Genomic DNA, 25,527 nt, shown 5'->3' with positions numbered 1-25,527 from the left:
CAGAGGTTAGTGGAGCAGCAGACACCCCTTCATGACCTTTCTCTGGAAATGGAGATAGGTGTGCATAGTCCCCTACGGCATCAAGATTGGTTAGTCATGAGTCAGCTGGTAAATATCCTGCAGTCCTTCAAGGATGCCATGGAGGAGTTGAGTTAATTTTCTGGAGGAAAATTTGGAGGACTTTAAACAGGAAGACAGAATTACTTTAAACAGGAAGAAAGAATGACAGTGAGAGGTACTGTAATGTCTGGTCTTTTTGCAGAAGCAGGTGCAAGAGAGATTAAGACCTTTAACAGAAGACCACAAATACATGATTGCCACAGTCTATGATCCCCATGTGAAAGGGAAACTTGCCCTACAGTCAGATTGTCTCATATTTGTGAAGGACCCGCTGTTAGTAAAGTCTGTAAACAGGAGTGCCATAGGCAGAGACAAATTAAGCATGAAGCAGAGGAGGAAACAGCAGGCACTTCAGAGAGTAATGCTAGCCCAAGCAGGTGCAGCACTCTCTCAGCAACAGCCAGTATTTCCTCCTCCACTTCAGTATGCCAAAGCCATGTTGTCCATAAAAAATAATTTGTTCTGGAACGGGCTAGAGAGAAAGCAGCTGGCATGAAGGACTTTCAGCCCACCCAAGCAAAGGAGACACCAGCACAAATGTCAGTGACACGGTATCTCTCAGAACCCACAGAGGACATGCAGACAGATCCTCTGGCATAATGAGCACACAAGTCCACTGTCCGGCCACACCTAGCCAAAGTAGCTCAACGATATCTGTCATGTCCACCAACCAGTGTGGTTGGTGGACATGACAGTGTGCCCAATGAACATATATTTTCAATGACAGGGGTTATCATGAGCCCTCACCGCTCAAGGCTGGCCCCAGATTTGATGGAAATGCTATTGTTTTTGAAAATAAACATGCCTTTGCTTGGGTTTCCAAATTTTCCCTGTGAATGGCAAGATGAATAAAAGCAATTGAAAGCCTTGCAACAGCTCCAACTGCCTCTTATGCTCCAGATAATATAAGCACTACAGCTCATGTACCTGACCTGAAACGCTGTGCCAGTCTGATCACTGTCCAGGCCGTATGTCCCTACAAGGGCCTGACCTCAAATGCTATGCCTATCCATCCACTGTCCAGGCCATACTTCCCTACATGGGCCTGACCTCAAATGCTGTGCCTGTCTGAGTTTAGTTCTAGTATTTCTAATTTCAGTTTCATGTATTTGTGCATCACTTCTTTACAGAATATTCTTTTTCCTGTTTTGCAACATTTGGAATGTAAGAACATAAAAAGCTGACTTAAGATGTTTGGAGCTTGCATATTTCATATGCTCAGTAGTTGTCATGACCTTCATAATATGGGCCAAGTTCCCTAAATCTTTCTTAGGTCCCAACATTAATGTTTCTAGTACTATAGAAAACTGGTGGTAGTTGCACTCTAGTTCATCCTCTGTGTTCCCATAGTTTTCAGAGGCACTGTGTAAACTACAAATACAGCATAGGTTGATATTGTATATTTGGATTTGAGTAGCGGTTTTCTTATTTCTGAGAGCTCTTCAAGTTCTTTAGTCATCAGCTGAAGTGCATAAGTATTAAGTACAGTTAATAGCTTCTGGGTATTTACAAGGACCTGACCTTAAACGCTGAGCCTGTCTGCAGTGTCCACTGTCCAGCCTTTATGTCACTACAAGGGCTTGACCTCAAATGTTGTGCCTGTCCGTCCAGGTCGTATGTCCATACAAGGGCCTGACCTGAAACACTGTGCCTGTCCATCCAGGCCTTACGTCCCTACAAGGGCTTGACCTCTAACGCTGTGTGCCTGTCTGTCTAGGCCTTACATCCCTACAAGGGCCTGACCTCTAACGCTGTGTGCCTGTCTGTCTGGGCCTTATGTCCTTACAATGGCCTGACCTCTAATGCTGTGCCTGCCCGTCCAGGCCTTACGTCCTTACAACGGTCTGACCTCTAATGCTGTGCCTGACTGTCCAGCTTGGAGCTTGGATATTTCATATGCTCAATAGTTTTCATGACCTTCATAATACGAACCATTTTACCTAGATGTTTCTTAGGTGCCAACATTAATGTTTCTAGTGCTATAGAAAACTGGTGGTATTTATGCTCTAGTTCATCCTCTGTGTTCCCATAGTTTACAGAGGCACTGTAGGGTACAAAGTCAACATAGGTTGATATTGTACATTTGGACTTGAGTAGCAGTTTTCTTATTTCTGAGAGCTCTTCAAGTTCCTTTGTCATCAGCTGAAGTGCATAAGTACAGTTAATAGCTTCTGGGTATTCACTAGACATCAACGGAACCACCACAGTCTAGGGGACAACCCATTCTAGGGAGCCCTTTCCTGCGCAAAGAAAAGGGAACTCTCCCCGGGTGTAGCCAGCCTATCTCTTAGCACCCGTTGGCCCATGTTGAACCAGAGCCGCTGTTCACATGGAAACCTCCTCCATGTCGACTCGCCACACTTGATGGCTCGTGCTCCACTCTAGGGGCCAACCCATTGCAGGGAGCCCTTCCCTGTGCAAAGAAAAGGGAACTCTCCCTGGGTGAACAGCTGTTCACATGGAAACCTCCTCCACGTCGACTCGCCACTCTTTGAAGACTCGTGCTCCACTCCAGGGGCCAACAAACCATTCTAGGGAGCCCTTTCCTGTGCAAAGGAAAGGTAACTCTCCCTGGGTGTAGCCAGCCTGTCTCTTAACACCTGCTGACCCATGTTGAACCGCTGTCCACATGGAAACCTCCTCTGCCTTGGCCTTCAAAATTCTCGTTTGTATATCTGCTACATCCACCAGATTATAAAAGACTAGTGAGAGCTCACTAGAAACCAATGGAAACACCCCACTCTAGGGGCAAACCCATTCTAGGGAGCCCTTTCCTGTACAAAGGAAAGGGAACTCTCCCCAGGGCCAGCCTGTCTTGCCCCTATCAAAACCACAGGGACCAGACTACCTCCGCTCTGCCAGCCTGTCTTGCCCCTATCAACTTTCTGCCACTCTGCCTTGCTGCCATACACCAGACGACTCACTCTACTTCTTGTGGTGTTCTTGCCACTATCATGGTTCCTCAGTGTTAGTGCTAGTCTTTCTGCTGCTTTGTCCCTTTATCGGCGTTTTGTGGTTTTTTTCTGACACTCTTTCTGCTTGCTATGTTCCCCCTTCATTGTGCTGTAGGATGTTGATGTCACTTATCTTGCCACTTTGCCTGTCGTGCTGCTTTCGAGGGTTCATGCAACTGTTATCGATGCTCTCTTTTGAAACTGTGGTATGTTTTTGACACTCTCGCTGCTGCTTTGCACCTTTGTTAAAGCACTCTTGCCACTTCTGATACCTCTTTGCCCCTTTACAGTGCCTTAGGCTAATCATGCTACTTTGGTGCCACTTTGCCACAGTCTAAGTACCTTGGAGCTCTTTTCTCATTCTGATGATTGCTCCCCAGAAGTTTAATCAGAAGTGATAAGAAAACCCCAATTTTGCAGCCAAAAATAGGCTGCAAATACTTCCCCCATTGACTTTAACGGGAAAACGGCAAACGAATAAAACTAATCAACGAATTGGTTTCCCCCCCCCCCCCCCCCCCCCCCCCATGAAACTAATGCAATGAATTTGGGTCCCGGCGAAACAAAAAACGAATCGAAACAATTTTTTTTCCTTCTGCACATCCCTACCAGAGGAGCAGTTGTAGGAAATGTGCAGCCCTTCCACAGCTGCCACTATCTGCCCCGTTGTCTCTACTCTGCCTGTCTGTGCTGCCTACTGTGCCAGTGGCAATGTGGAGGTAAGAGAGAGAAAAAGTATGAAGAAACAGAGGAAATATGGGGGAAGGGAAGAAAAGCAAGTGAGGTAGAAATAGTGGGGGGAGAAAGGAAGAGAAAGTGATGGGCTAGGGAGAGAGAATTGGTTTAGAAGAGAGACAGGGACAATGAAAGGATGGGGTGGGAGAGGGAGCATGAGAGGTTTGGGGGAGTCAGAAGAAATGGGATAGAGGGGTAGGGGATGAGCATTAATAGGAGGGATAAGACAGAACATGTTGTGGGAAGAGGGAGAGAATACAAGGTAGTGGGAGAGATTATAGAGAAAGTGCAAGGAAGTATGGCTATCCTATAATGTCCCCACCACACAAATATATACTTTCTCCCCTTTCAAACATATGCACCATCTCACACATGCATTCCTATCCCACTTCCCAAACATACTTTGACCACCCCCACATATATATATACTGTCACCCCACCACACATACTCCCACCCTCCCACAAACACTCCCTCCACAAACACACATGAACAGATTCCACCCCACATACTTATACACACCCATACATGGACACTCCCTTCCCTCTCCCCATATACCCACACATATCTCACCAACCCACATAGCTCCCTCTCCATATGCACAGCCATCCAGCTACCAAGGAACAACTGCAAGACACATGTAGTTCTTGGAGTTATAAATAGTGCTCTTTAAATTTGCAATCTACAATCATGATATGCACTATAAAGATCTAAGATGCATACTACTGTATGAATTCCCATATAGGGCCTGATTTATTAAAGCATTTTTACCATTCTGTGTCTATGGGGGAAAAAAGCTTAGCAATTCAGGCTCATAATTATAGTTACAACCCCCAGTTTCTTGCAACAGCTCTAGGGTAGATTCTACAGCAAGCAGTAGCAAATTCTGTAGCAAATTTACATAAATGTGAATTATTTTGCATATTACATTTGTTTTATGTAATAAAAATAAAGTCATTTTCCAACCTGGCTTTGTGTCTGAATAATTTATTTTGTTTTTTTGGGTGTTTTATAGGTGGTAAATTTCAGGTATGCTCTCCCTAGTTCTTTTATCACATAACCACCTCTCTCCATATTCAAACAACCATCTCCCTTAGCTTCTCTACTCATACCATACCCATCGTTTGTTTTCAAAGCCTCTAACCCCATCCCTAGCCACTATTTCACACAATACCACCCAGCAGGAGGAGGATAACAGCAGTACATCAAGCCACATCTTCATCTTCTGATACCCAAGGCCCGACTGAAGCTTTTAACTGCACAGGACACCATATAAGTTGCATGGTTAAAAGCAACCATCAGGCCCTGGGTAGCAGAAAAGAAAGATATATCCCTGTCTTCTGCTACAATCCTCCTCCTCCTCCTCTTACCAGCTCAGCATGGGACAGGGAAATCACCTGGGGGCGTGGCTTCTTGGTCCTCTTTTGGTGATTCCACGGGAACTAGAGAATTCTGCAGATTGGGTAAATTTTGCCCTTGGTTGTGGAATCATGGGTCACCAGCAGGCCTGACTGAGTTTACAATGATAACTCATAGGATAGGTTGCTTATATAAAACTGCTCTTTTAAAACCTATGATGTCAATGTACTGAAGGGTGTCTATACTTTTTATTGAATGCAAGAAAGGTTTAGCATGCAAAAAAACAAAAGGTACAAAAGTTCTATCTCACATTTATAGTATCTTAAACAAGAATGATAAATGTGCAATTAACATTATTGTATAATGCACTACATTTAAAATTTAAAACAATACTACATTGTTCATTTTTGTTTGTAATCTGATATAGTATTTTTTATATCTTGAATAAAGAAAGTTAAAAAATATTAAAGTAGAAATTATTGTAGAATTAAGCATTATTTTTGTATAAGAATTCATTTCCCTACAAACATTTTTTACATACCTCAAGACAAAAGACCCATAGGCCTTCTGACTCTCCTGCTGAAGACTGGCAGGCCAACTAGGGGACCTGCAAGCATCCTTCTATTTCTTACTAAGGAAGCCTATTCAGATCTAAATATGTGATGCCTAGTCCTATCATGCCCACCAGGCATCCCAGTCTCTGCTTAATATTGTTACCTTTGTTTTATTCCTTGCGAGAATTGTGCATTTGATATTTTGGATTTTCAATTTATCTATTTTTACTGTTTCATTATATATGCATGTGAAATGGCAATATTATGGCATTATTGATTTTATATTGCAATTTTCCTATTTGATATTAATTATGTATGTGAAATATTGTAATTTCTCTAAACTTTTTTTTTATAGATGTGAGTGGAATATAAATTATTTAAAATAAATACATTTTGGAGGCCAGCAGGCTGGGCAAGTGGCCACAGATGAGCAAGCTGGTCACTGAGAAGCTGAGTTAATGACTACTGAACCCTTTGTTGGTAAAAAAAATATCTGGCAGAGTGGTGAACCAGCAGGCTAATCACATCAAGAAACTTGCAGGCACCCTAACCTTTCTACTTGAAACTAACAGAAGTAAGGCAGCTTGTAGGTCTACACCAGCCCATCTTGTCCATATTGGTAGAAAAGAAACAGTGTGAGTCTTTCAGTCCTCCCTCTTCCTCATTTATGAAAGGATAGAACAGTGCCTATTAGATCTCTTTCTTTTTTAGTTCAGTTTATTTGACTTAGTATAATGCCATTCCAAATAAAGTGGTTTAAAATGAAGATTTCATTGTACATGATGATACACAATCATCATGTAACATAGAAACATAGAAATGATGGCAGAAATGGACCAAATGATCCACCAGTCTGCCCAGCAAGCTTATGCCAGTATATGCTGCACTGTTGAGAATACCCCCATGCTTATCATTTTCCCAGACCATAAACGTTAGGGCCCTTGGATGCTGTTTGAATCCAATTTCCCTTAACCGTTGCCATGGAAGCAGACAGCAATGTTGGAGATGCATCAAAAGTATTAGGCCTATTTATTTATTTATTTATTTAGACATTTTATATACTGTCATTCCATGTATAGATCACAACAGTTTCCAAAGTGACATTCATAGTTATGACTCAACAAACAAACATACAAAGATTGGTTACAGAGGTGGTGGAATTCACAGGCAGGCATTAATATCTGTCAAGTGATTAAGGGTAGTAAGCACCGCATCAGCAAGTTACCCCCATGTTTATTTGTTCCCCAAACCGTAAAAGGGGACCTCATTGGTTGCTGTCCAATTCCCTTTTCCCACTGCTGTTGAAGCAGAGAGCAATGATTGAGTTGCATTAACAGTATCAAGGATTATTTGTTAAAGTTAGCAACTGTCACACCAGCAAGTTACCTTCATGCACTCTTTTCTTTATTTCCAACCACTAGCCTTTAGAGATCCATAGTGTCTATCCCTTGCCCCTTTGAATTATTTCACTGATTTTGTCTTCACCACCTCTTCTGGAAGGGCATTACAGGCATTCACCATCCTCTCCGTGAAGACATATTTCCTGACATTGCTTATGAGTTGTCTTCCCTAGAGTTTCATTTCATGATCCCTAGTTCTATTGATTTCTTTCCAATGGAAAAGGTTACAACTAGCAATAAAAAAACACCCAAGATTTAACCTAATATGAAACAAGCATTTAAAAAGAATCCTCTCCTTAAAAGTAGCAGGAAGACAGAAAGACCTCCCTGCTAGGACAGGCCATAGGGCTTCAATTCCTCCTTCTCTCTGATAGAAACAAGGAGTGCCAAGGGGTTATCATGATTGACCTGTCAACAGAGACATTCATTTTCAGTTTTTATTTTATTTGTCCTTGGAGTTTTTCAATGTTTATTACAACAAAAAGAAAAACAAGAGAAATCAGTGAAAAAAATGTCTTGTTATGACTTGTCATTTTTCCAGGGAATATAGCCGGGTAAGCCATTAGACAGATAAGTATTACATTGGGGTAGATTTTCAGAGCCCTGCTCGCCTAAATCCGCCCAAAACCGGGCGGATTTAGGCGAGCAGGGCCCTGCGCGCCGGGAAGCCTATTTTACATAGGCCTCCCGGCGCGCGCAGAGCCCCGGGACTCGCGTAAGTCCCGGGGTTCTCGGAGGGGGGGCGTGTCGGGGGGCGGGCCCGGTCGTCACGGCGTTCCGGGGGCGTGTTGGCAGCGTTTTGGGGGCGGGTACGGGGCGTGGCTACGGCCCGGGGGCGTGGCCGCGCCCTTCGTACCCGCCCCCAGGTCGCGGCCCGGCGCGCAGCAGGCCCGCTGGCGCGCGGGGATTTACGTCTCCCTCCGGGAGGCGTAAATCCCCCGACAAAGGTAAGGGGGGGGTGTAGACAGGGCCGGGCGGGTGGGTTAGGTAGGGGAAGGGAGGGGAAGGTGAGGGGAGGGCAAAGGAAAGTTCCCTCCAAGGCCGCTCCGATTTCGGAGCGGCCTTGGAGGGAACGGGGGGAGGCAGCGCGGCTCGGCGCGCGCAGGCTATACAAAATCGATAGCCTTGCGCGCGCCGATCCAGGATTTTAGTGGATACGCGCGGCTCCGCGCGTATCTACTAAAATCCAGCGTACTTTTGCTTGAGTCTGATGCGCAAGCAAAAGTAGGCTGATCGCGCTTCTTTTAAATTTAAGAGGCGCGCGAACAGCCTACTTTTGCTTGCGCATCAGACTCAAGCAAAAGTACGCTGGATTTTAGTAGATACGCGCGGAGCCGCGCGTATCCACTAAAATCCTGGATCGGCGCGCGCAAGGCTATCGATTTTGTATAGCCTGCGCGCGCCGAGCCGCGCTGCCTCCCCCCGTTCCCTCCAAGGCCGCTCCGAAATCGGAGCGGCCTCGGAGGGAACTTTCCTTTGCCCTCCCCTCACCTTACCCTCCCTTCCCCTACCTAACCCACCCACCCGGCCCTGTCTACACCCCCCCCTTACCGTTGTCGGGGGATTTACGCCTCCCGGAGGGAGACGTAAATCCCCGCGCGCCAGCGGGCCTGCTGCGCGCCGGGCCGCGACCTGGGGGCAGGTACGGAGGGCGCGGCCACGCCCCCGGGCCGTAGCCACGCCCCGTACCCGCCCCCAAAACGCGGCCGACACGCCCCCGAAACGCCGCGTCGACCGGGCCCGCCCCCCGACACGCCCCCGACACGCCCCCCTCCGAAAACCCCGGGACGTACGCGAGTCCCGGGGTCTGCGCGCGCCGGTAGGCCTATGTAAAATAGGCTTACCGGCGCGCAGGGCCCTGCTTGCCTAAATCCGCCCGGTTTTGGGCGGATTTAGGCGAGTAGGGCGCTGAAAATCCGCCCCTATTTGTCTTAATGGCATTTGAATATGGAACTCATAGACATCACTACAGTTGTGTATTAAATATTCATGCAAAGGTAGAGTTTAAAACAAGCGTGCACACGTTCATGTGAGCGTGGTTCCTGCAGTGCGCACATGAACACGATCATTTTATAACATGCATGCGCGGCCCACAACTCACACGCATGGAGAGGAGAATATTCTAAAGTATGCATGGAGACGTGATCGGGTCTTTGACCAGTTCCCTCCCAGTCCACTCCAATTAAGGAGCGGACTCAGAGGGAACTTTCCTATACCCCTACCTACCCTTCTTCCCTTTCCCCCTCTCCTCCCCGACCCCTAAACTATCCCTATTCCTATTTTTTTTGTTTCAATACTTACTGCTCCTCTGGAGCAGAAGTATCTTCCATGCGCAACACCTGAAATTTATGAGCGCAGCCCTTTTAAAATCCAGCCTTTTGTTAGTAATTTAAGAAATTCATTCCCATCCTCTCCAGCACAGATCTTCTTTTCTTTTATGACACAATTTTGTTTTTCTAATACATCAACTATATGAAGCTCTTTCTGCCAGACAAAAATTTTGGAGATAATGAGTTTTTTCATTTAGGTGCAATGCTGGCAACAGAAAATAAATTCTGTTTAGATTTAATTTAGATACATATGGAAGTATAAGCCTTCAGAACTATTTACAATTGTCATTTTTAAGTTTCTTTTTATTTATTTAATCCCCTCTGTCCAGAATTGATGTACCATTGTACAGTGTCAAAATAAAATGACTAAGTTGTCTACAGTGATTTTACAACTCCAATATATTGTATTTATTTAGTTATTTATTACAAATTTTATATTCTGCTTCATTCAATAGGTATTGTTCTGGGCAGGTAGCATGTGGTTACATTAACAATCAGTTAATTCATCAAATGCTAAAACAAATTAAAATAAGACATATATTACATTTTAAATAATAGAACAGTATTAAGTCAGAAACTGCACAAACATATTATAACTTCCTAGGTTAGCCTACCGAAGATCTGCTCTTCAAGGGGTCATTGGAAAGGCATGAAGAATTAGGTAGTTTTCATCCTCATTTTGAATAAGCTAAGATCTATGACACATTTTAATTCCATTGGTAATTCATTTCACAGAGTAGGACAAAAGACTAAAAAAGCTCTCTTGTGTGTAACCTGGAGTTTAGCCTTCTTGAAGGTAGGAATAGTAGGCAGCAGATTTTCTGATAAGTACAAATAATGAGTGGGGACAAAATAATGAACATGGTTTTACAAATAAGATGGTTCAGTACCTTAAAATGCTTTTTGAATAAATACTAAAAGTTTAAGCCATGCTCTATGAAGCACTGGGAACCAATACAGATCCCTCAAATAGGGTGTGATATGTTTCTGTCGTGAGTGTGCCCCCCCCCCCCCCCCCCCCCCCTTTGGTCTGGTCTATGAATTACCACTATGCCTGGAGTGTGGAGTATCACATGCAAAATTATATTTACTAATATGATTTATCTTCAGGTTCATAGCCTGAGTGGGGGATGAGACAGGATCCCTGTGATTCTGCTATCACAATTTTGTGCCCTTCCCAAACAACCTCTCACAGACAAGATAAAATCATTACACCAGAAAAAAATAGTAATTAATCCTTTAACTAATAGACAAATCCAACCAGAACATTAAATGGGAAAAGTACAGTAGTGAAGTATAATATAAATTGGCAGTTTTCCTATTTTAAATCAAGGAATGCAAACATAACACTGGGTATGGTCTGTTAGCCAGGGCCACCAACATACTATTATGGATAGAAAAAACCTTAAGGAATGCTAATAGAAAAAGGTTAGAAAAAGCAGTGAAGTACACAGCTTTCAAAAATTGTCTTTACCACAGAGTACTCAAAAAGGGGGAGGGGGGGGGGGGGACTGAGCCATTGTAATGTCATTAGTCTGTAAAGGGTGCACCCTGTCCCAAACACAAAATTGCGTGGAAGAAAAAAAACAATCAAGAAAATAAAAAAGTCCCTTTGATGGTGGAACTGGCTAGATGACAAACCAAATAGATGGGCACTGCAGTTTGAGGAAGGTTTCTCTCTCCTGGGGAGCTTCCCCAAATGCTTTACTTGATCTTAAATAGAAAGTTGGCCTGGTTCCAATCTCTTATAGAAAGACTGCAGTCCATCAACTTCTCTTTCCCAACCTTTTCTTGTTTGACTGTAGCTGCCAGCTAGGGTTTATGCTTCACTTTGACTGAAAGGCTGAAGCAGTTAAGATGAGATATTGAATTTTTAACAAAAGGCAAGGAAATAAACCTTCTCCCTCCTCTGCTAAGATACTTTCTGAGCAAAGTTTAGATTATTTAACTCAGTCTCTTAGGAGGGTGATCCAGGCATGTGCTCCTGGGCCTGGATATCTCAGGAAAGGAAGTCTATCTCCTGGTTCCTCTATCCCTTGTTGGGATTTTACATGTAGCTCAGGTATGAAGCAAGAACAGCTGTTTGCCTCTCCCTCTCGATAATTAGTCTTCAAGAGAACAGATTGCAGGGCTGCCAGATACACTCATCTCTTCCTGGCTACTGGCCATCCCCTGCCCCACAGACAGGGCAAGCCTAATTGTGCCCTTTCTTCCTTAAATGGTCTCCCAGCATTCCTTTTGCTTCCTCATCTGCTGATTGTATAATGCTGTTCTCTGGACAGGCTAAATAGTAAAGCCCTTTTCCCAACTTGTTAATACTATGAGTGCTGGATGCTGGTTCTTGCAGAACATTCATCATTCACAGGAAAACACATAGGGTTTTTTTAATGTGTTTTTATATTCTTTCGGCTTGGCTGCTGTGGCTTGCTATCTCTGTGGGGTTGAAATGCCCTTTTTGACAGGTCTAAAACACATCACTCAGATCCAGATGCAGCTCAGTCCACATTGTAAGGATCCAACATATACATTAATGGGGCAGAAACCTGGTTTATAATAGCTTGCTACATGATTATATAGAAATCAATCCGATGGCTACATTTTGATCAAACTGCAGTGCACTGATCAAGTATTTCAGTTACCATATATACCCTACATTGAGAAAGAGCAAGCAAAATTCTAAAAATTATCACTACACCCTTCTATGCCTCTTAAATCTAAGAAAATGAGCATAGGAAAAATCCAGAAGTGTTGCGTCGGGGGTGGACCCTTGGGCCGAGGTGGGGTTGATGCAACCCGTAGGTGAGAACCTACGGGTCTCCACCATCGGCAGGTGGAGTGAGCTGAAGGTAGAGGCTGCTGGAGTTTCACTGATACAAGCCCTCATTCCCCGCAGGTTGAGCCTTTGGGTGCCGGGGCCGGCAGGACTTAGGTGGGCTTCGAGGTTGGTTTGCGAGAGAAGTTGGTTCAGCCCAGAGACAGCAGTCGATAGATGATGTAGTCCTACCCTGGACTGGGTACGGTACTGGAACTCGGGTGCCAATGGAATGGAGAGTAGCTGGAGGCACTCGAGCAAAGAGAGGCCAAAGCCTGGTAAGGCCATGTCCAGGAAATAGGCTAGAAGAGGCGTCAATGACAGGCTTGGATCAGGGCCGGCGGCAAGCGTAGGTCATGGCAAGCAATGTAGAGTTCTGAACACGGAGAAGTCTATAGCATAGTCAATCAAGGCGATGGTCTGATCACGAAGAAGTCTGGCGTAGTCAGGCATAGTGGAGGTCTGGGGCTGGAGATTGGCTTAGCATGGTCAGGCATAATGGAGGTCTGGGTCTGGAGACAGGCTGTAGCGTAGTCAAAGCGAAGTCGATATCCATAGAGTCAAGCCAAAACATAGACGGGGCAGGAACGATGAAGACAGGTACCGTGAACAATGAAGGTCAGGAACAAGGAATAGAGAGGAGTCTCTATCAGCAGCAAGTACTTGGAGTATGAGGAGACCTGTTGCAAAGGCAAAGATATGGAGCGAGGCCTGAGCTTAAATACACTGGAGAGTCTGACATCATCATCTGGAGCCGCAGCCAGGTTCCCGCCGTGGGCCCTTCAAAAGGATTAGCGATGCGCATGCACGCATGCCTATGGAGGGGCATGGCGCAGGTGGTGGCATCTCTCTTTGGACCATGCGGAGAGGCCCGACGAGCAGTGGCATCTTCACTGGCAACACTGGGGACCATGGCAGAGCCGGAGGCACCAGAGATGGCCTGAGGTCGGAGCTGGCGGCTCACCACCGCCAGCAAGGAGGAACCAAGAACTGGAATCCATGTAAGAAGGTGAGAGGGCTGCTCTGCAGGTCTGCCATGGACGGCACGCATAAGAAGAAGGGCATAACTCATTAAGAATCATTACATCGGGGGAGCGAGGGAAGGACGTGGAGAGGGTGCCCAGCTGGAACCAGACTTACCCTGCTACGGGACTTGTGTTCTCTTTCCATCTTGCAGGTGTGTGCGAGTGAGATCGGCGCTGCTGGATGACGTGAAGGAGGTGGGGTTAGCCCCTTTAACTTCGGCGTCGCGGCGGCATTAGTCTGGGGAGCGAGGGAAGGACGTGGAGGGGGTGCCCAGCTGGAACCAGACTTACCCTGCTACGGGACTTGTGTTCTCTTTCCATCTTGCAGGTGTGTGCGAGTGAGATCGGCGCTGCTGGATGACGCGAAGGAGGCGGGGTTAGCCCCTTTAACTTCGGCATCGTGGCAGCGCACCGCAGCCGCTGGCGCGTTGCCTAAGCCGCGCGCGCGGCTTAGTCGGGCTTTGTCCGGAGAAGTCTGGAGTCTGGACAGAACCCTAACTTCCCTACCATTCCTTAATGGGGAGGAAAAGGAAGGCGAAGGTTTTCACCTCCTCACCTGTTTTGAGTCAACAAAGAAGGGGCCCGATGGACCATCATGTTATTAGACAGATGGAAGCGCCAGAAATGGACAGCCTTGGAGGCAGTTCTCAAGCCTCCTTAAGTCCAGGCGATGGACCAACGTCTCCACCTCAGCCATCTAGCTCCCCATCTGCTGTGATGGCTAAAAATGAGGTAGAACTTGATCAAAGGGTTATAGGCCTTCAATCGGCCGAAATACCCGGAGAGGTAAATGTATTGCCTATAGGAAATCCAATATTAGCCCTACCTTTAATTTCTAAAGAAAGTAATACTGGAATACTTCCAGATAATATTACTTTAGTAGATTTATGGCGTATGATATCAAAGCTTGACAATAATATAACTACGATGAATAATACCTTATCATCTGTTATAAATGGTAATAGAATTGCTTTATTAGAACAAAAGAAAAAGATAGAGGATTGTGAAAAGAATATAAGTAGTATGAATACTAAGATGCAATTATTGTCGAATTCAGAAGAAGTCTTTATGAGGGATAGTTTATCCATGCATAGAGAAATTGAGGCTACTGAAAATTTATTAAGAATTAAAAACCTGAGAATACTTAATTTCCCTGTAACACTGTTACTATCTCTTATAGAGATGTTTAAACAATTCTTAAAAGAGATATTAAATTATGAGGAGAAAGACATCCCTAGATTATCTATAATTTATTACTTTACAAAAAAGGTTGCACCTAACTCTTTACAGAGTAGGGATGCAACCTTGGGAGTTTCAACATTTCTGGAAGAATCATTGGACATAATTGAAAACAGGGCAACTTTATTTGTTTCCTTTATTGCAGAGTTAGATAAGGATATTTTATTCAAAAAGTATTTTCTAAAAAGAAATATTTCCTTTTGCGGACAGAAAATCCAAATATTCCCGGACGTGGCCCGTGCCACCCAGGCTAGAAGGAAATATTTTCTTTCCTTGAAGCCTAGAGTGGTGGCGCTAGGAGCCACGTTTTTCTTAAAATTTCCCTGTACATGTTTTATTAATTACCAAGGGAAGAAGTTTGGATTTGGTGATCCGACACACTTGGAAACCTTTCTAATTAATAAGAGTCAAGCAGAGATTTTGGAGACAGATGGCCAATAAATTAAACACTCCAATACCCTCCCTATGAGTTTATTACGAGTATATATAAACATTTTTTTGTTTATTATTCTTAATTTTACTTAATGTCTCCCCCAATTATGGTTATGCAAAATATAGGAAATATATATTTGTTATTTGCTGTTTTATTTTTTAAAGGATATTTGGTTATGAGAGTTATGCTTTTTCATGATTGTAATAAATGTGAAAAATTCAATAAACTATAAATTAAAAAAAAAAAAAGAATCATTACATCATCATTGCTGTTCCATGATTTGACAATGTAGTGAACATCTAACTCATGTTCTATGATTATATCTAATATCTTTTTTCCTTTTTATCAGTTTACAAATTATTCACAAGTGAACTTGCAACAGAAATAGCATTTGAATGTGGCAATTAACAGAAAGGATAATTATGCAAAAAGGCAATAATTACAAACTAATGCTAACAGACCATCATAAAGTCAGAAGGGCCCAGAAAGGGAGAAATGAACAAGAAAGAAGAAAAAATCTTCAAAAAGAGGAAATAAAAAGATCTTACAGTGAGGATGCTGTAAGTTTCATACATAACACAAGAATAGGCGAGAACCTAACCTCAACTATCTAATCTCCAAAAGAAAGAAGAAAAAAATACTATGGTAACCATTATCAAGAACATGAGCATAAATAAATGATCTAAGTTGAAAAGGTTCAAGGAAATTCATTTCTCAGAAGAAAACAACAATACATCTACAAGGAAATCAGAAGAAAAAATGAGACCCCAGATCAACAACCTTTTGGCACATATCTAGGAAGGCTTTCCTTCGAGCCTGAGTAGCCCTAGAGAAATCAGGAAATTTAGACTTCACCCGTGAAAGAAATATTAATTGCTTAGAATTACAGACGAAGAATCAAGTCACGAACAAAGCTAGAAGAAAAAGTCACAATTAAAGTAGATCTATGTGACACCTCTAATATGGTAGTCTCCAAAATAGCAGAAATATCCAGAAATTCCTCTCCAGAATTCAACAGCTTGAATAGCACCTGCTTCTTCAGGCCCATTAGCCCAAAATAGGTACTAGACCTTATAAATCAACGGAAAGGAAGATTGAGAAAGCCCAAGAACTTCCTTCATATAGGTCTTTAAAAGTTCCAAAGGAGAAATCATTGAGACCACAGGTAAATTAAGAATTTTGAGGTTAGAAGATTTTGCAGAGTTCTCTAGAGACTCCGACCTATGTTATATCAGATTATTCTGAATCAACAAAATTTTCTTCAATTAGATTCCAATGCTCCAATTTTTTCCCCATGAACAGAGGTGAGAGTCTCCTGGATTTGCAATTTAGGAAAACAAACGTCATGGTGGCAATAAGAGAAATTAGAGACTGTTGCATGGAAGAAAGAACTGACCAGATTGTCTCCAGGGAAATAGAAGGGTTAGGTGAGGAAAGACTCAATTTGGAGATTACAGCAGGCTCACCTTGAAAAAATTCAGATCTAATATCTTGAGACTCTTATTTGTAATTGATCTTGCATTTAGATACTCAACCTTAACACTGACAATATATGGTAAAAATTGCACAGGCTGAGGACCAGACATACCCAGAGAAATACATATAAAGGTAAATATTCAAAGGAGTTACGTATGTAAAATTAGCATAAAAACATGTAAGTAGCTTGTGGTCTAGACGCATTCTGGGGGAAGATGAAAAAGAATATGTGTAAATTGCTATTTTACAAGAGATTTACATGAATACCTTAGCCAACTTATTCACACAATTTTACATCTGCTAATTATGTAGTGTAATTGATATCAAATTCATCTGTAATCAGCTATTGTTGGATGGGAGGTCTGGGTGAACTGTTCAGAATGAAGAACTAGGAGGGTCTTGATGACCTGCAGAAGGACTGGGTGAACTGGTGGAGGTATTGACAAATTGGTGATTTCAATTACATGAACATGTTTTAAAATATACCTGTTTTATGCTAACAAGTTATCTTTTTTTTTTGTTTAAAATATATTCACATATGTTTATAAAATAGATATAAAAAGTACATGCTTTCGATGCATTGCTGATATTCATGTGTAAACAAACATATGCACCTATGTTAGGGGATAGACATATACATATTTTACAATCTGCGTGGACCAGAAAGCCCAGATTATAAAATGCTGTAGTAGATCTCCATGCAGCCATTTATGTGTGTATATGGGGCCATGCAGAGTTGTTTGAAATGTATCCTCATAGGGTATAATAAAACACAACACCTTTTCTCAGCTGTTAACTGATGATAGCTGGCCAAGGGAAAATACTGCCTGCGACCCAACACAGTGGAAATACATTTGCCACCAAGAAAATTCAATGTATCTCCATGTTAAAATCTTCTATGTCAACTACTTAAATTGAAAATGCAATATAATATAAAATAGACCAAGAAAGAAATAAAGAAATATCTCAGACTCCCATGGTCACCCAAAGATCACAGACACTAAGGGACTTGGCTGTTAAGCATGACCCTTTGACTTCGGACTACTGAAGGGCCGAGCCCCTTTATCCGGGTAGGTAAGTTACATCAGCAAGGGGACATGACCTCACTCCATGGCTGAAAACAAGCAATCACAGTCTGAGGCACCTGGCCAAAGATAAGTCAATGAGGGCAAGAAAAGTTCTGCTTAGTTCTCATAAAGTAATGATGTGCAGTTAAATTGGGGCCTGTAACAATCCACTGGCTACGGTAGCCATGCTGCAGCCGGTGCCTCCTTATTTCTTCGATGCTGGATATCTAGCCCATGTGGCCCTGAAGTTTCACATGCAGCCCTGATCCCAATGGCTGTGTGTTCCGTTAAGATGCAAGCCGACCTCAACATCTTAAAGGGCCCAAGGCAGGAAACCTTCACAGGCACACAAGGATAAGGTCACCAGTTCCTGATATTTAAGTGCCAGCCCTGCAGCTCTCCAGTGCCTTAGCAAAAGGTCTCCTGTACTATTTATCGGTTCTAGTTGCTCCTGTGTTCCTGTCTGCCTTGCTGTGTTTCCTGGGTCTCCTGCCCACCTTATCATGTTCCTTGTATTTCTAACCTGCCTTCAGATGACCTTCAGATCCCAGCCTGGTCTTCCTATTCCTGCCATCCACCCCTCAGGTCCCTCCTTGGAATGCCTCCTTGTTGCTGCCCTTGATTGCCTTTGGACTTCGCCTTGCTTGACTGTTGCCTGCCTTGAGATTGCCTGGACCTCACTTTCACTTGACTGCCACCTTTCTAGACCTTGCCTCTGCTTGACAGCCATCTGGATCTCACTTCTGCTGAACAGCCATCTGCCCTGACATTTGCCTAGACTCTGTTTCATTACACATCACTTTTGGGGATCCTAGTGGGTCCCTCCAAGTTCTGATGGCCCCCAGAACTCAAGGACTCAAACTGCAGGGGAGGTGGCCGGTACAGGTGAAGACTTTGGCCTAATTGACCTCATTTGTGAGTGTATCTGCTGCTACATGCAGAGCCCATTCTATCCCTCATGGATCAGGCAGTGCCAGTTCTGCACAGGCCAAGGGCTCATTCTCTCCAGAACATTACAAGGCCATTTCCTGACTGCCCCTTTATCCAGGTGGGTGGATGGGTAGATGTCATCAGCAGGTTTTGATTTGTGTACTTTTAAAAAGTTTTTATGAATTTTATGTATGTATTGTGATCCGCTGTGATCTTTTGGAATGGGTGAAATATAAAATAAATAAATAAACAAACAAACAAGGGAGCATGGAGGTTTGAATTATTATGCTACACATGTGGAAATCTGCCCAGAGTAAAATAGGTTTGAGCCATGATGTTGAAATGTGTCATGCATTTAATATGTTGAAATATGTTCTCGCTGATTCAAAGATGTACTGCAATCATTTCTATGAAGTAGCTGTATCTATAGAGCTCTATACAAAATGAAATTCCCAACATCTCTTTTGCCCTGTATGTTTGCATGATTAGATTGCAAGCTGTACTAAGCAGGGATTGTCTCAAGTGTGTTTTTGTACAGTGCTGTGTAGTGCAATAAAAATGAGTAGTAGGAGTAATTATAGCATATCTCTTCAAAATGATTAAATTAATGTGACTGATTTTGTGAAAAGCAGATTGAATCTTAATTCTTTCACAGTCTCCCAGATTGATACTGACATCTTTTTCTAATGAATTTTTTGAGGAAAATGTTTTGTTTTAAATTTTGCTTCATAATACTTCAATTTCTTATCTCTATATGGTAAAACAATTCAAGGAAAACCTCAAATTCTCTTCCTGTCCAAATAAGATAATTTGAATTCCTTCATACATTGTTTGAAGAGTGTTGATACTTTTTCCTCATATAAACCACAAGAACAGATCATGAGATTTTCCTCGGTCAGGAGATATAGACAAAATAAAATATTAAGCAGGGGAGATATCCTTGTAACTCCCTTGCTTCAGTTTTTTCTGTTTTCCACTAGACAAAGTTTCTGTGTAGCAAATAATGTTTATTTTATTTATTTCCATTTGATATTTGTACCATTTCCTAGGAAAGGCACAAGAAAGATTACAAAGAATAATGTGAATTTCAAACATATTTCTTGGGGAGGGGAGGAGACATAAGAACATACAACTGAGAATTGAACAATGCAAAACTGTATGCGTATCAATACTTGGTGTACACGGACTTCATGGTTTAGGGAGGACATACACAATAGGTGTGTGTGTGTGGTTTAGGGAGGACATACACAATAGGTGTGTGACAGAGTGCCCGTATTTTCCCCTTTAAATATGTTGTAACAATAGGTGTATGACAGAGTGTCTCTGTTTTCCCTTTTAAATCTGTGCAGGACCAGGCTTGATGCCTGGTCCACCTTAAATCCCACAGAGGGAGAGAGCTCTGTGGGTGGGACCCTGCTGGGCAGGAAAGTCTTGAGATTGGGACCAGCTGGGGTAGGATAAATTTGTGAGCCTAGCTAGGATCAGGAGGCCCCTATGTCTCCAGGAGAGGCAGCTCCTGTAAAACTATTCTGACCAAACCAGCAGGGATTGAAGGTACACTGTCCAGAGGGAAGATGGTCTAGAACCCTGTATGTAAACTGAATATTGCTAAGGTAGGCAGTCCAGTGATAAGATGTTGTTTATATAAATAAAAGCGAGAACTGCATTATAAAAGGCTGGAGTTAGCATGATTTATTCCTCCAGCCCCGAAGCTTTGCTTGGCCATCCTCACAAATTTGCATTACATTAGCAGGAACATGCTCATCTCTAAGTTTTTTTTACATTTTCAGATTAAAATAAACTACAACAGAGTAGGCCAAGATGGCTGGCTAGAGGAAGTTGAGCTTGAGCAAGCCTCTTACCCTGTGCAGGCAGTAGGGACTGTAAAGATAAATAGTTAGTGTGGATGGGAAGACTAGATAGGCCTTATGGTCTTTATCTGTCATCATGTTTTTATGTGTCCTATTTGCTCTTCATGGATAAATGCAAAGATGAACCAGGAGCTACCCCGCAGTGTCTGGATCTTCTCTGGCATAGTAAGTGATAGATACCTACATTTAGAGTGGCACAGGCTCTGGTGTGGGACCGCTGGAGTGTTCTGGGGGAAGTTAAGCCCTCAATGATCCTGATTGAACCATTTAACTTACCCTGGAGCAGAAGGAATCTCAGGCAGATCTGGATGAACAGCAAACCTCTGTGCCTCAGCAACTCTGGTGAAGCTGACAAGGCAGACCTAGATGGTGAGATAGCAGAATCCAAGGATAATGGTCTAACTCCCCAAGGTGATACCCAGTCTTAAGGATAAGATGGGCAGTTAGGTAGAGAGCAAGAGTGTGGTAGGACAACAATGGATCCAATAGGATTTCAAACTGCAGAGACCTGAAGTATTCTGGAAGGTGATATTGGGGATGGGAAAGTCACTCACTGGTCAGTTTCTGCAATTTCCAGAAAGAACACAAGAAGCAGAGCAGAAACTTACTGACCAAGAGGTCCAGAGAGTGGACATAAAAAAACACTGGAGACTGTGGAGAATAAAGTGACAAAATAGTAAGGTCTACCAGAAATAGCATATCAATGTAGAGTGCCCATGCTTCAGGCAAAAAGACTGCAGCAAAAAACAGACAGGCTTAGCAGCCTTTAGTGGCTTTCACAAGGGAAAACTTGGGCTCCATTTTGTGCATAACAGGGACTATGAGTTAACACCTCCATAAACCAGAGTACAGCAGAGCATTCTGGATTAACATGAATTCTAGCAGCAATGATGCAAATGGTGCCTTGGCATTTTCTGCCTCATGTGGCTCAGAAGTATCTTCATGTCACTTAAACCATGTAATTGTGAATGGCATCATTTAGGTGCACAGGACACACCAAATTTGCATGGGGGAAATAGGAAAGATGTGGCAACAACTTTGCAACTGGGATGCTGGAGCTTACTTACCAGTCTAATTGCTCCAGAAGACAACACATTTAAGCTAAATATTATAATTTAAAGTTTTCTACAATAATGTTTGCAAAGCAGATGATTTTCAAATGCATTTTTATAAAATTGCTTGCCTAATGTGTGGGTAAACTTATGTACATGTATCATATCTGTGTGTACATTTTTCTTGATTGTGTGGAGGCATTCCCAGGGATAGGGTTGGGGAAGAGTTTACAATTATATGCACATTTTTCAAATTTAAAAGGTATGTACATAAGTTTGAATGGGAAATTTCCAAACTCTAGTTAGCAAATGTAACATATGCTGATAATTTAATTGGGATAATTATCAAAGCAAATGTGTGCGTGTATATTCATTCTGAAAATTGGTATAACTTATATATATATTTCCCAAATAACTTACCCAGATTGTTATAAAATGACCGTCCAAAAGACTAAAATCTTAAAAAAATTAAAAAAAAAAGTAGCCCAGACAGTAGGATAAAACTACTGGTTACAGCTTGCTTGAGGGACATAGATGAACTACTAATCTCATCAGACTTTAAGGGGCAATTTTCATGTGGGTAAGCATATATTTACCTACATAATAACATGGGTTGAAAATTGCTTCTCCTCCATACCCACATAAAACGTGGGTGGGTTTAGGTCAGGGAAGAGACAGTATGCAAAGTGACATTTTTAAATTACTGCCCATAATTTCAAGCATGTATTTTGAACCTGCTCCTTTGCAGGTATAAAGTATGCTGATACAAAAGTCCCCACAATGTGCATGCCACCCGTATTTTCAAAGAAAAACTCCACAGGGAGTTTCTGTTTCATATCTGGAAATAAGGACAATTCAAAGCTGCTAGTGAATGGGTGCCATGTTGTATGGTATTACCCAGCAAGCAACATATAAGGTTAAAGTAAAAGCAGAGACAGGAAGTAAACAACAGCCACAAGGTGGCATCAATCTGTAAGCTGAGTGTAGGGCCCTAAATCATCATGAGAAATATAAAGCAGTCATCTACAGACGTAAGAACTTGCCAAGGCTCCAAATAAGGGGCAAATGGCACAAACCAAATTGGTACAAAGTCCTAGGCATGGAGAAGCCAGAGGAAAGCGCTATCTCATTCACTCCGCGTCAGATGCGCGTTAAATAGGTGCTAATCCCCCTATTGCATTAGAGGGTGGTTTAGCGCCTATTTATCCCGTGTCTGACTGTGGGTTAAACAGTGTGCTCAGCCCCTTAGAAACGTGACAGCAGAAAAAGACCATATGGCCTATCTAGTCTGCCCATCCACTGAACTAATTTAGCTTTATAATTTCCATCATTCCTTCAAGGGATCCTTTGTTTATCTCAAACTTTCCTGAATTCAAACTCTGTTTTTGTTGCCACTACATCCACTGAGAGGCTGTTCCATGCATCTAATACCCTGGCTGTAAAGAAATATTTCCTAAGATTACTCCTTTTACTTACTTTTATTATTGTCCTCCCTGCTTTAGTGCATAGCCCCTTATGTTAATGATACAACACTTTACTTAGTAGTTCCATAAACCTTCACTAACAAAATGTAACCTACCTAAACATTTATCTTAGCTATGATGAACTACGATTTTATTGAAAAGGTTGAATTCAAATTCATTATTTGTTATAGTGATGCAATATATTTTATTTATTTATTTTATTTATTGTTTTTGTTATACCGAGTTTCATGATAGGCATCACATCAACCCGGTTTACAAATAACAAGGAGTGTAAAGCATAACGTAACGTAAAAAACAATATTTTCAATAAGAACCTTGAACTTTAAATACAGTGAATCAGAAAAAGGGAGAGGGAAAGTTACAAAAAACAAGGAAAATAAACTTGGGATGGAAGGGGAGAAATTGAACAGCACAATATTTACAGTAATTATATACAGTAATTTATATAATTTAGTAAATATATATATTTACTAAATATATATATAAATATATATTTATAATAAATATAAATATAAATATATAATTTAGTAAATATATACAGTAATTTAGAGGAATATTACTGTAATTACTTTAATGCATGTACTGAAATGTCTTTTAAAGTTTTGCCTATTTTTCTTTATCAGTGTTTTAGTTGCTATAACAATTTTTGCAATAAATTCATCCTGGAGTTTACAAAATAAAAATTTGATAAAGGCTTAGAAATCAATATTCAAAAGGCTTTGTGTGGGAATTTTTTTTTTACTTTCCTGCCCCTCTTACCAACATAATTTTACTCAGGTAAGCCACTTTAGATGAATAAAAAGGATCAGGGCTGGGGGGAACAATCATGGAGAATGGCTGGCTAATACAGATATTCAACGCTAGCAAGATAAACTTATCTGGATAAGTCTGGTTGGAAAAAAAAATTGTCCTAGAGTTCTTCGGGTAACTTTAACAGAGTAAATTCAGGGGAAGACTTACCTGGCTAAGTACCGCTGAATAACCTGGTAAAATTATCTATTGTAGAATTACTCGGGTAATATTCCGGCTCAGCAACCCTGCTGAATATCGGCCTCTTTAAAAATGTGCTTTTACAGAAACTGCTCAAAAACTACTTAAAAATAAACATTTAGAGCTTACCTGAAACCGATAGAACGTGCCATCATCCTTTAATGTTAGCACATGGTCTGAGATTGGAAAGAAGTAGCCATGGGCTGCCATTAACGTCCCCATATGTAGAGCTTCCACTGTTTCATGGAAAAGAAAAGAACATGGCACAAAAGGCTTTATTTCTTATTCATTTAGACAATGCAGAACAATGACTTTAATCATATTTCAGCTTTATTATCTTCCCTGATAATAAACTTAACATGACTGCATGGCATCTGTACCCTACATGAAGTACTGTGGTTCTTATTAATTAAACCAGCAAGTAGACAAGTTATCCAGCTAAAGTTATAGCCGGATAACTGAAAAAATCTAACTGGCTATGGCCGGAATGATGAGCCCTGCGCTACAGGAGGGGGGGGGGGGGCAAAGCAGGGGGCAGTCGGGCGATAGCCTGCAGCCAGCCACACCACTGCGGCGTGGTTTCGCCTGCCATGGTGGGGCCGGCTGCAGACTATCGCGGGCATAGCGCCACCGTAAAAGGTGGTGCTATTCCCCACACTATTGCCATCGATAATTTTCAAAACATTATCGCCGGCAGTGGTACCACCGATTACCATAATTCCCTCCCTAACTCCGCCCAGGCTCCTCCCCTCCACCTAATTTAAATCTTTCCGCCACGATAAGGGCCTATCGCGGCTTGGAAAATAACCCCCTATGTTTGCATATAACCGGTTAGGTTTTTTAGTTAACTGGCCTTATGTGGCCGGATAACTAGCTATTTAACTGGATATCTTGAAAAGATATTCGGTTAAGTCGAGCTGTTAAAAAAAGAGGAAGTAAAGAGGCCTGCATCCTGATTCTCACCCTTCCCCCACCAAATGTAATAGATGGCCTCGTTGTGCTGTGCACCCGTACTTCCCTCCTAAATTTGTCAAAGCATTGCAGTCTGCAGATTGAGCCTGTTTTTAAATCCATGACCCCCCGACCACCACCACCACCGGACCCTCTTACCCAGCCACTGTCTCACTGGACCAGGTCATACTCCACCATTCACCAGGATCCCCATCCCCCAATATTAAAAATAAAATAAAATAAAAAACCTGCCTTGTGCGAGGCATAAACTCACCTGCTCCCGGTACTCTAATGCTGATTCTGTCAAAAGTAGTCCTGGAAGCGCAAACTACCCACAGTTTATGCTTCCAGTGCAGGAATTGGGTAGTTTACTCATCCAACACTGGAAGTGTAAACTGCTGGTAGTTTAATGCTTTCAGTGCAGCTTCTGACAGAAGCAGCGCTGGACTGTCTGGAGTAGGGATGTGAATCGTTTTAGGACGATTAAAATTATCGTCCGATAATTTTAATATCGTCTTAAACCGTTATGGAACACAATACAATACAGATTCTAACGATTTATCGTTATAAATCGTTAGAATCGTGAGCCGGCACATTAAAACCCCCTAAAACCCACCCCCGACCCTTTAAATTAAATCCCCCACCCTCCCGAACCCCCCCCCCCAATAACTTAAATAACCTGCGGGTCCAGCGGCGGTCCGGAACGGCAGCGGTCCGGAACGGGCTCCTGCTCCTGAATCTTGTCGT

General features: G+C 42.5%; 1 protein-coding gene across 3 annotated transcripts in view; it reads right to left on the bottom strand.

The window, feature by feature from the left end:
* RGS7 (regulator of G protein signaling 7) overlaps nt 1–25,527 on the bottom strand; it is an 883,903-nt gene that overhangs the window by 314,732 nt on the left and 543,644 nt on the right. For 2 of the 3 annotated variants that reach the window (XM_029594021.1, XM_029594022.1), the window contains exon 4: nt 23,959–24,065. The exons of the other annotated variant lie outside the window; for it this stretch is intronic. In XM_029594021.1, coding sequence (XP_029449881.1) covers nt 23,959–24,065 — 107 coding nt within the window. The remainder of the gene's footprint in view (nt 1–23,958; nt 24,066–25,527) is intronic. 3 annotated transcript variants of the gene reach the window in all.

Source organism: Rhinatrema bivittatum, chromosome 3 (genome assembly GCF_901001135.1).
Source record: "Rhinatrema bivittatum chromosome 3, aRhiBiv1.1, whole genome shotgun sequence".
NCBI lineage: Eukaryota > Metazoa > Chordata > Amphibia > Gymnophiona > Rhinatrematidae > Rhinatrema > Rhinatrema bivittatum.
The sequence above is the reverse complement of the archived record's forward strand: the minus strand, read 5'-3'. Positions and strand labels throughout refer to the sequence as shown.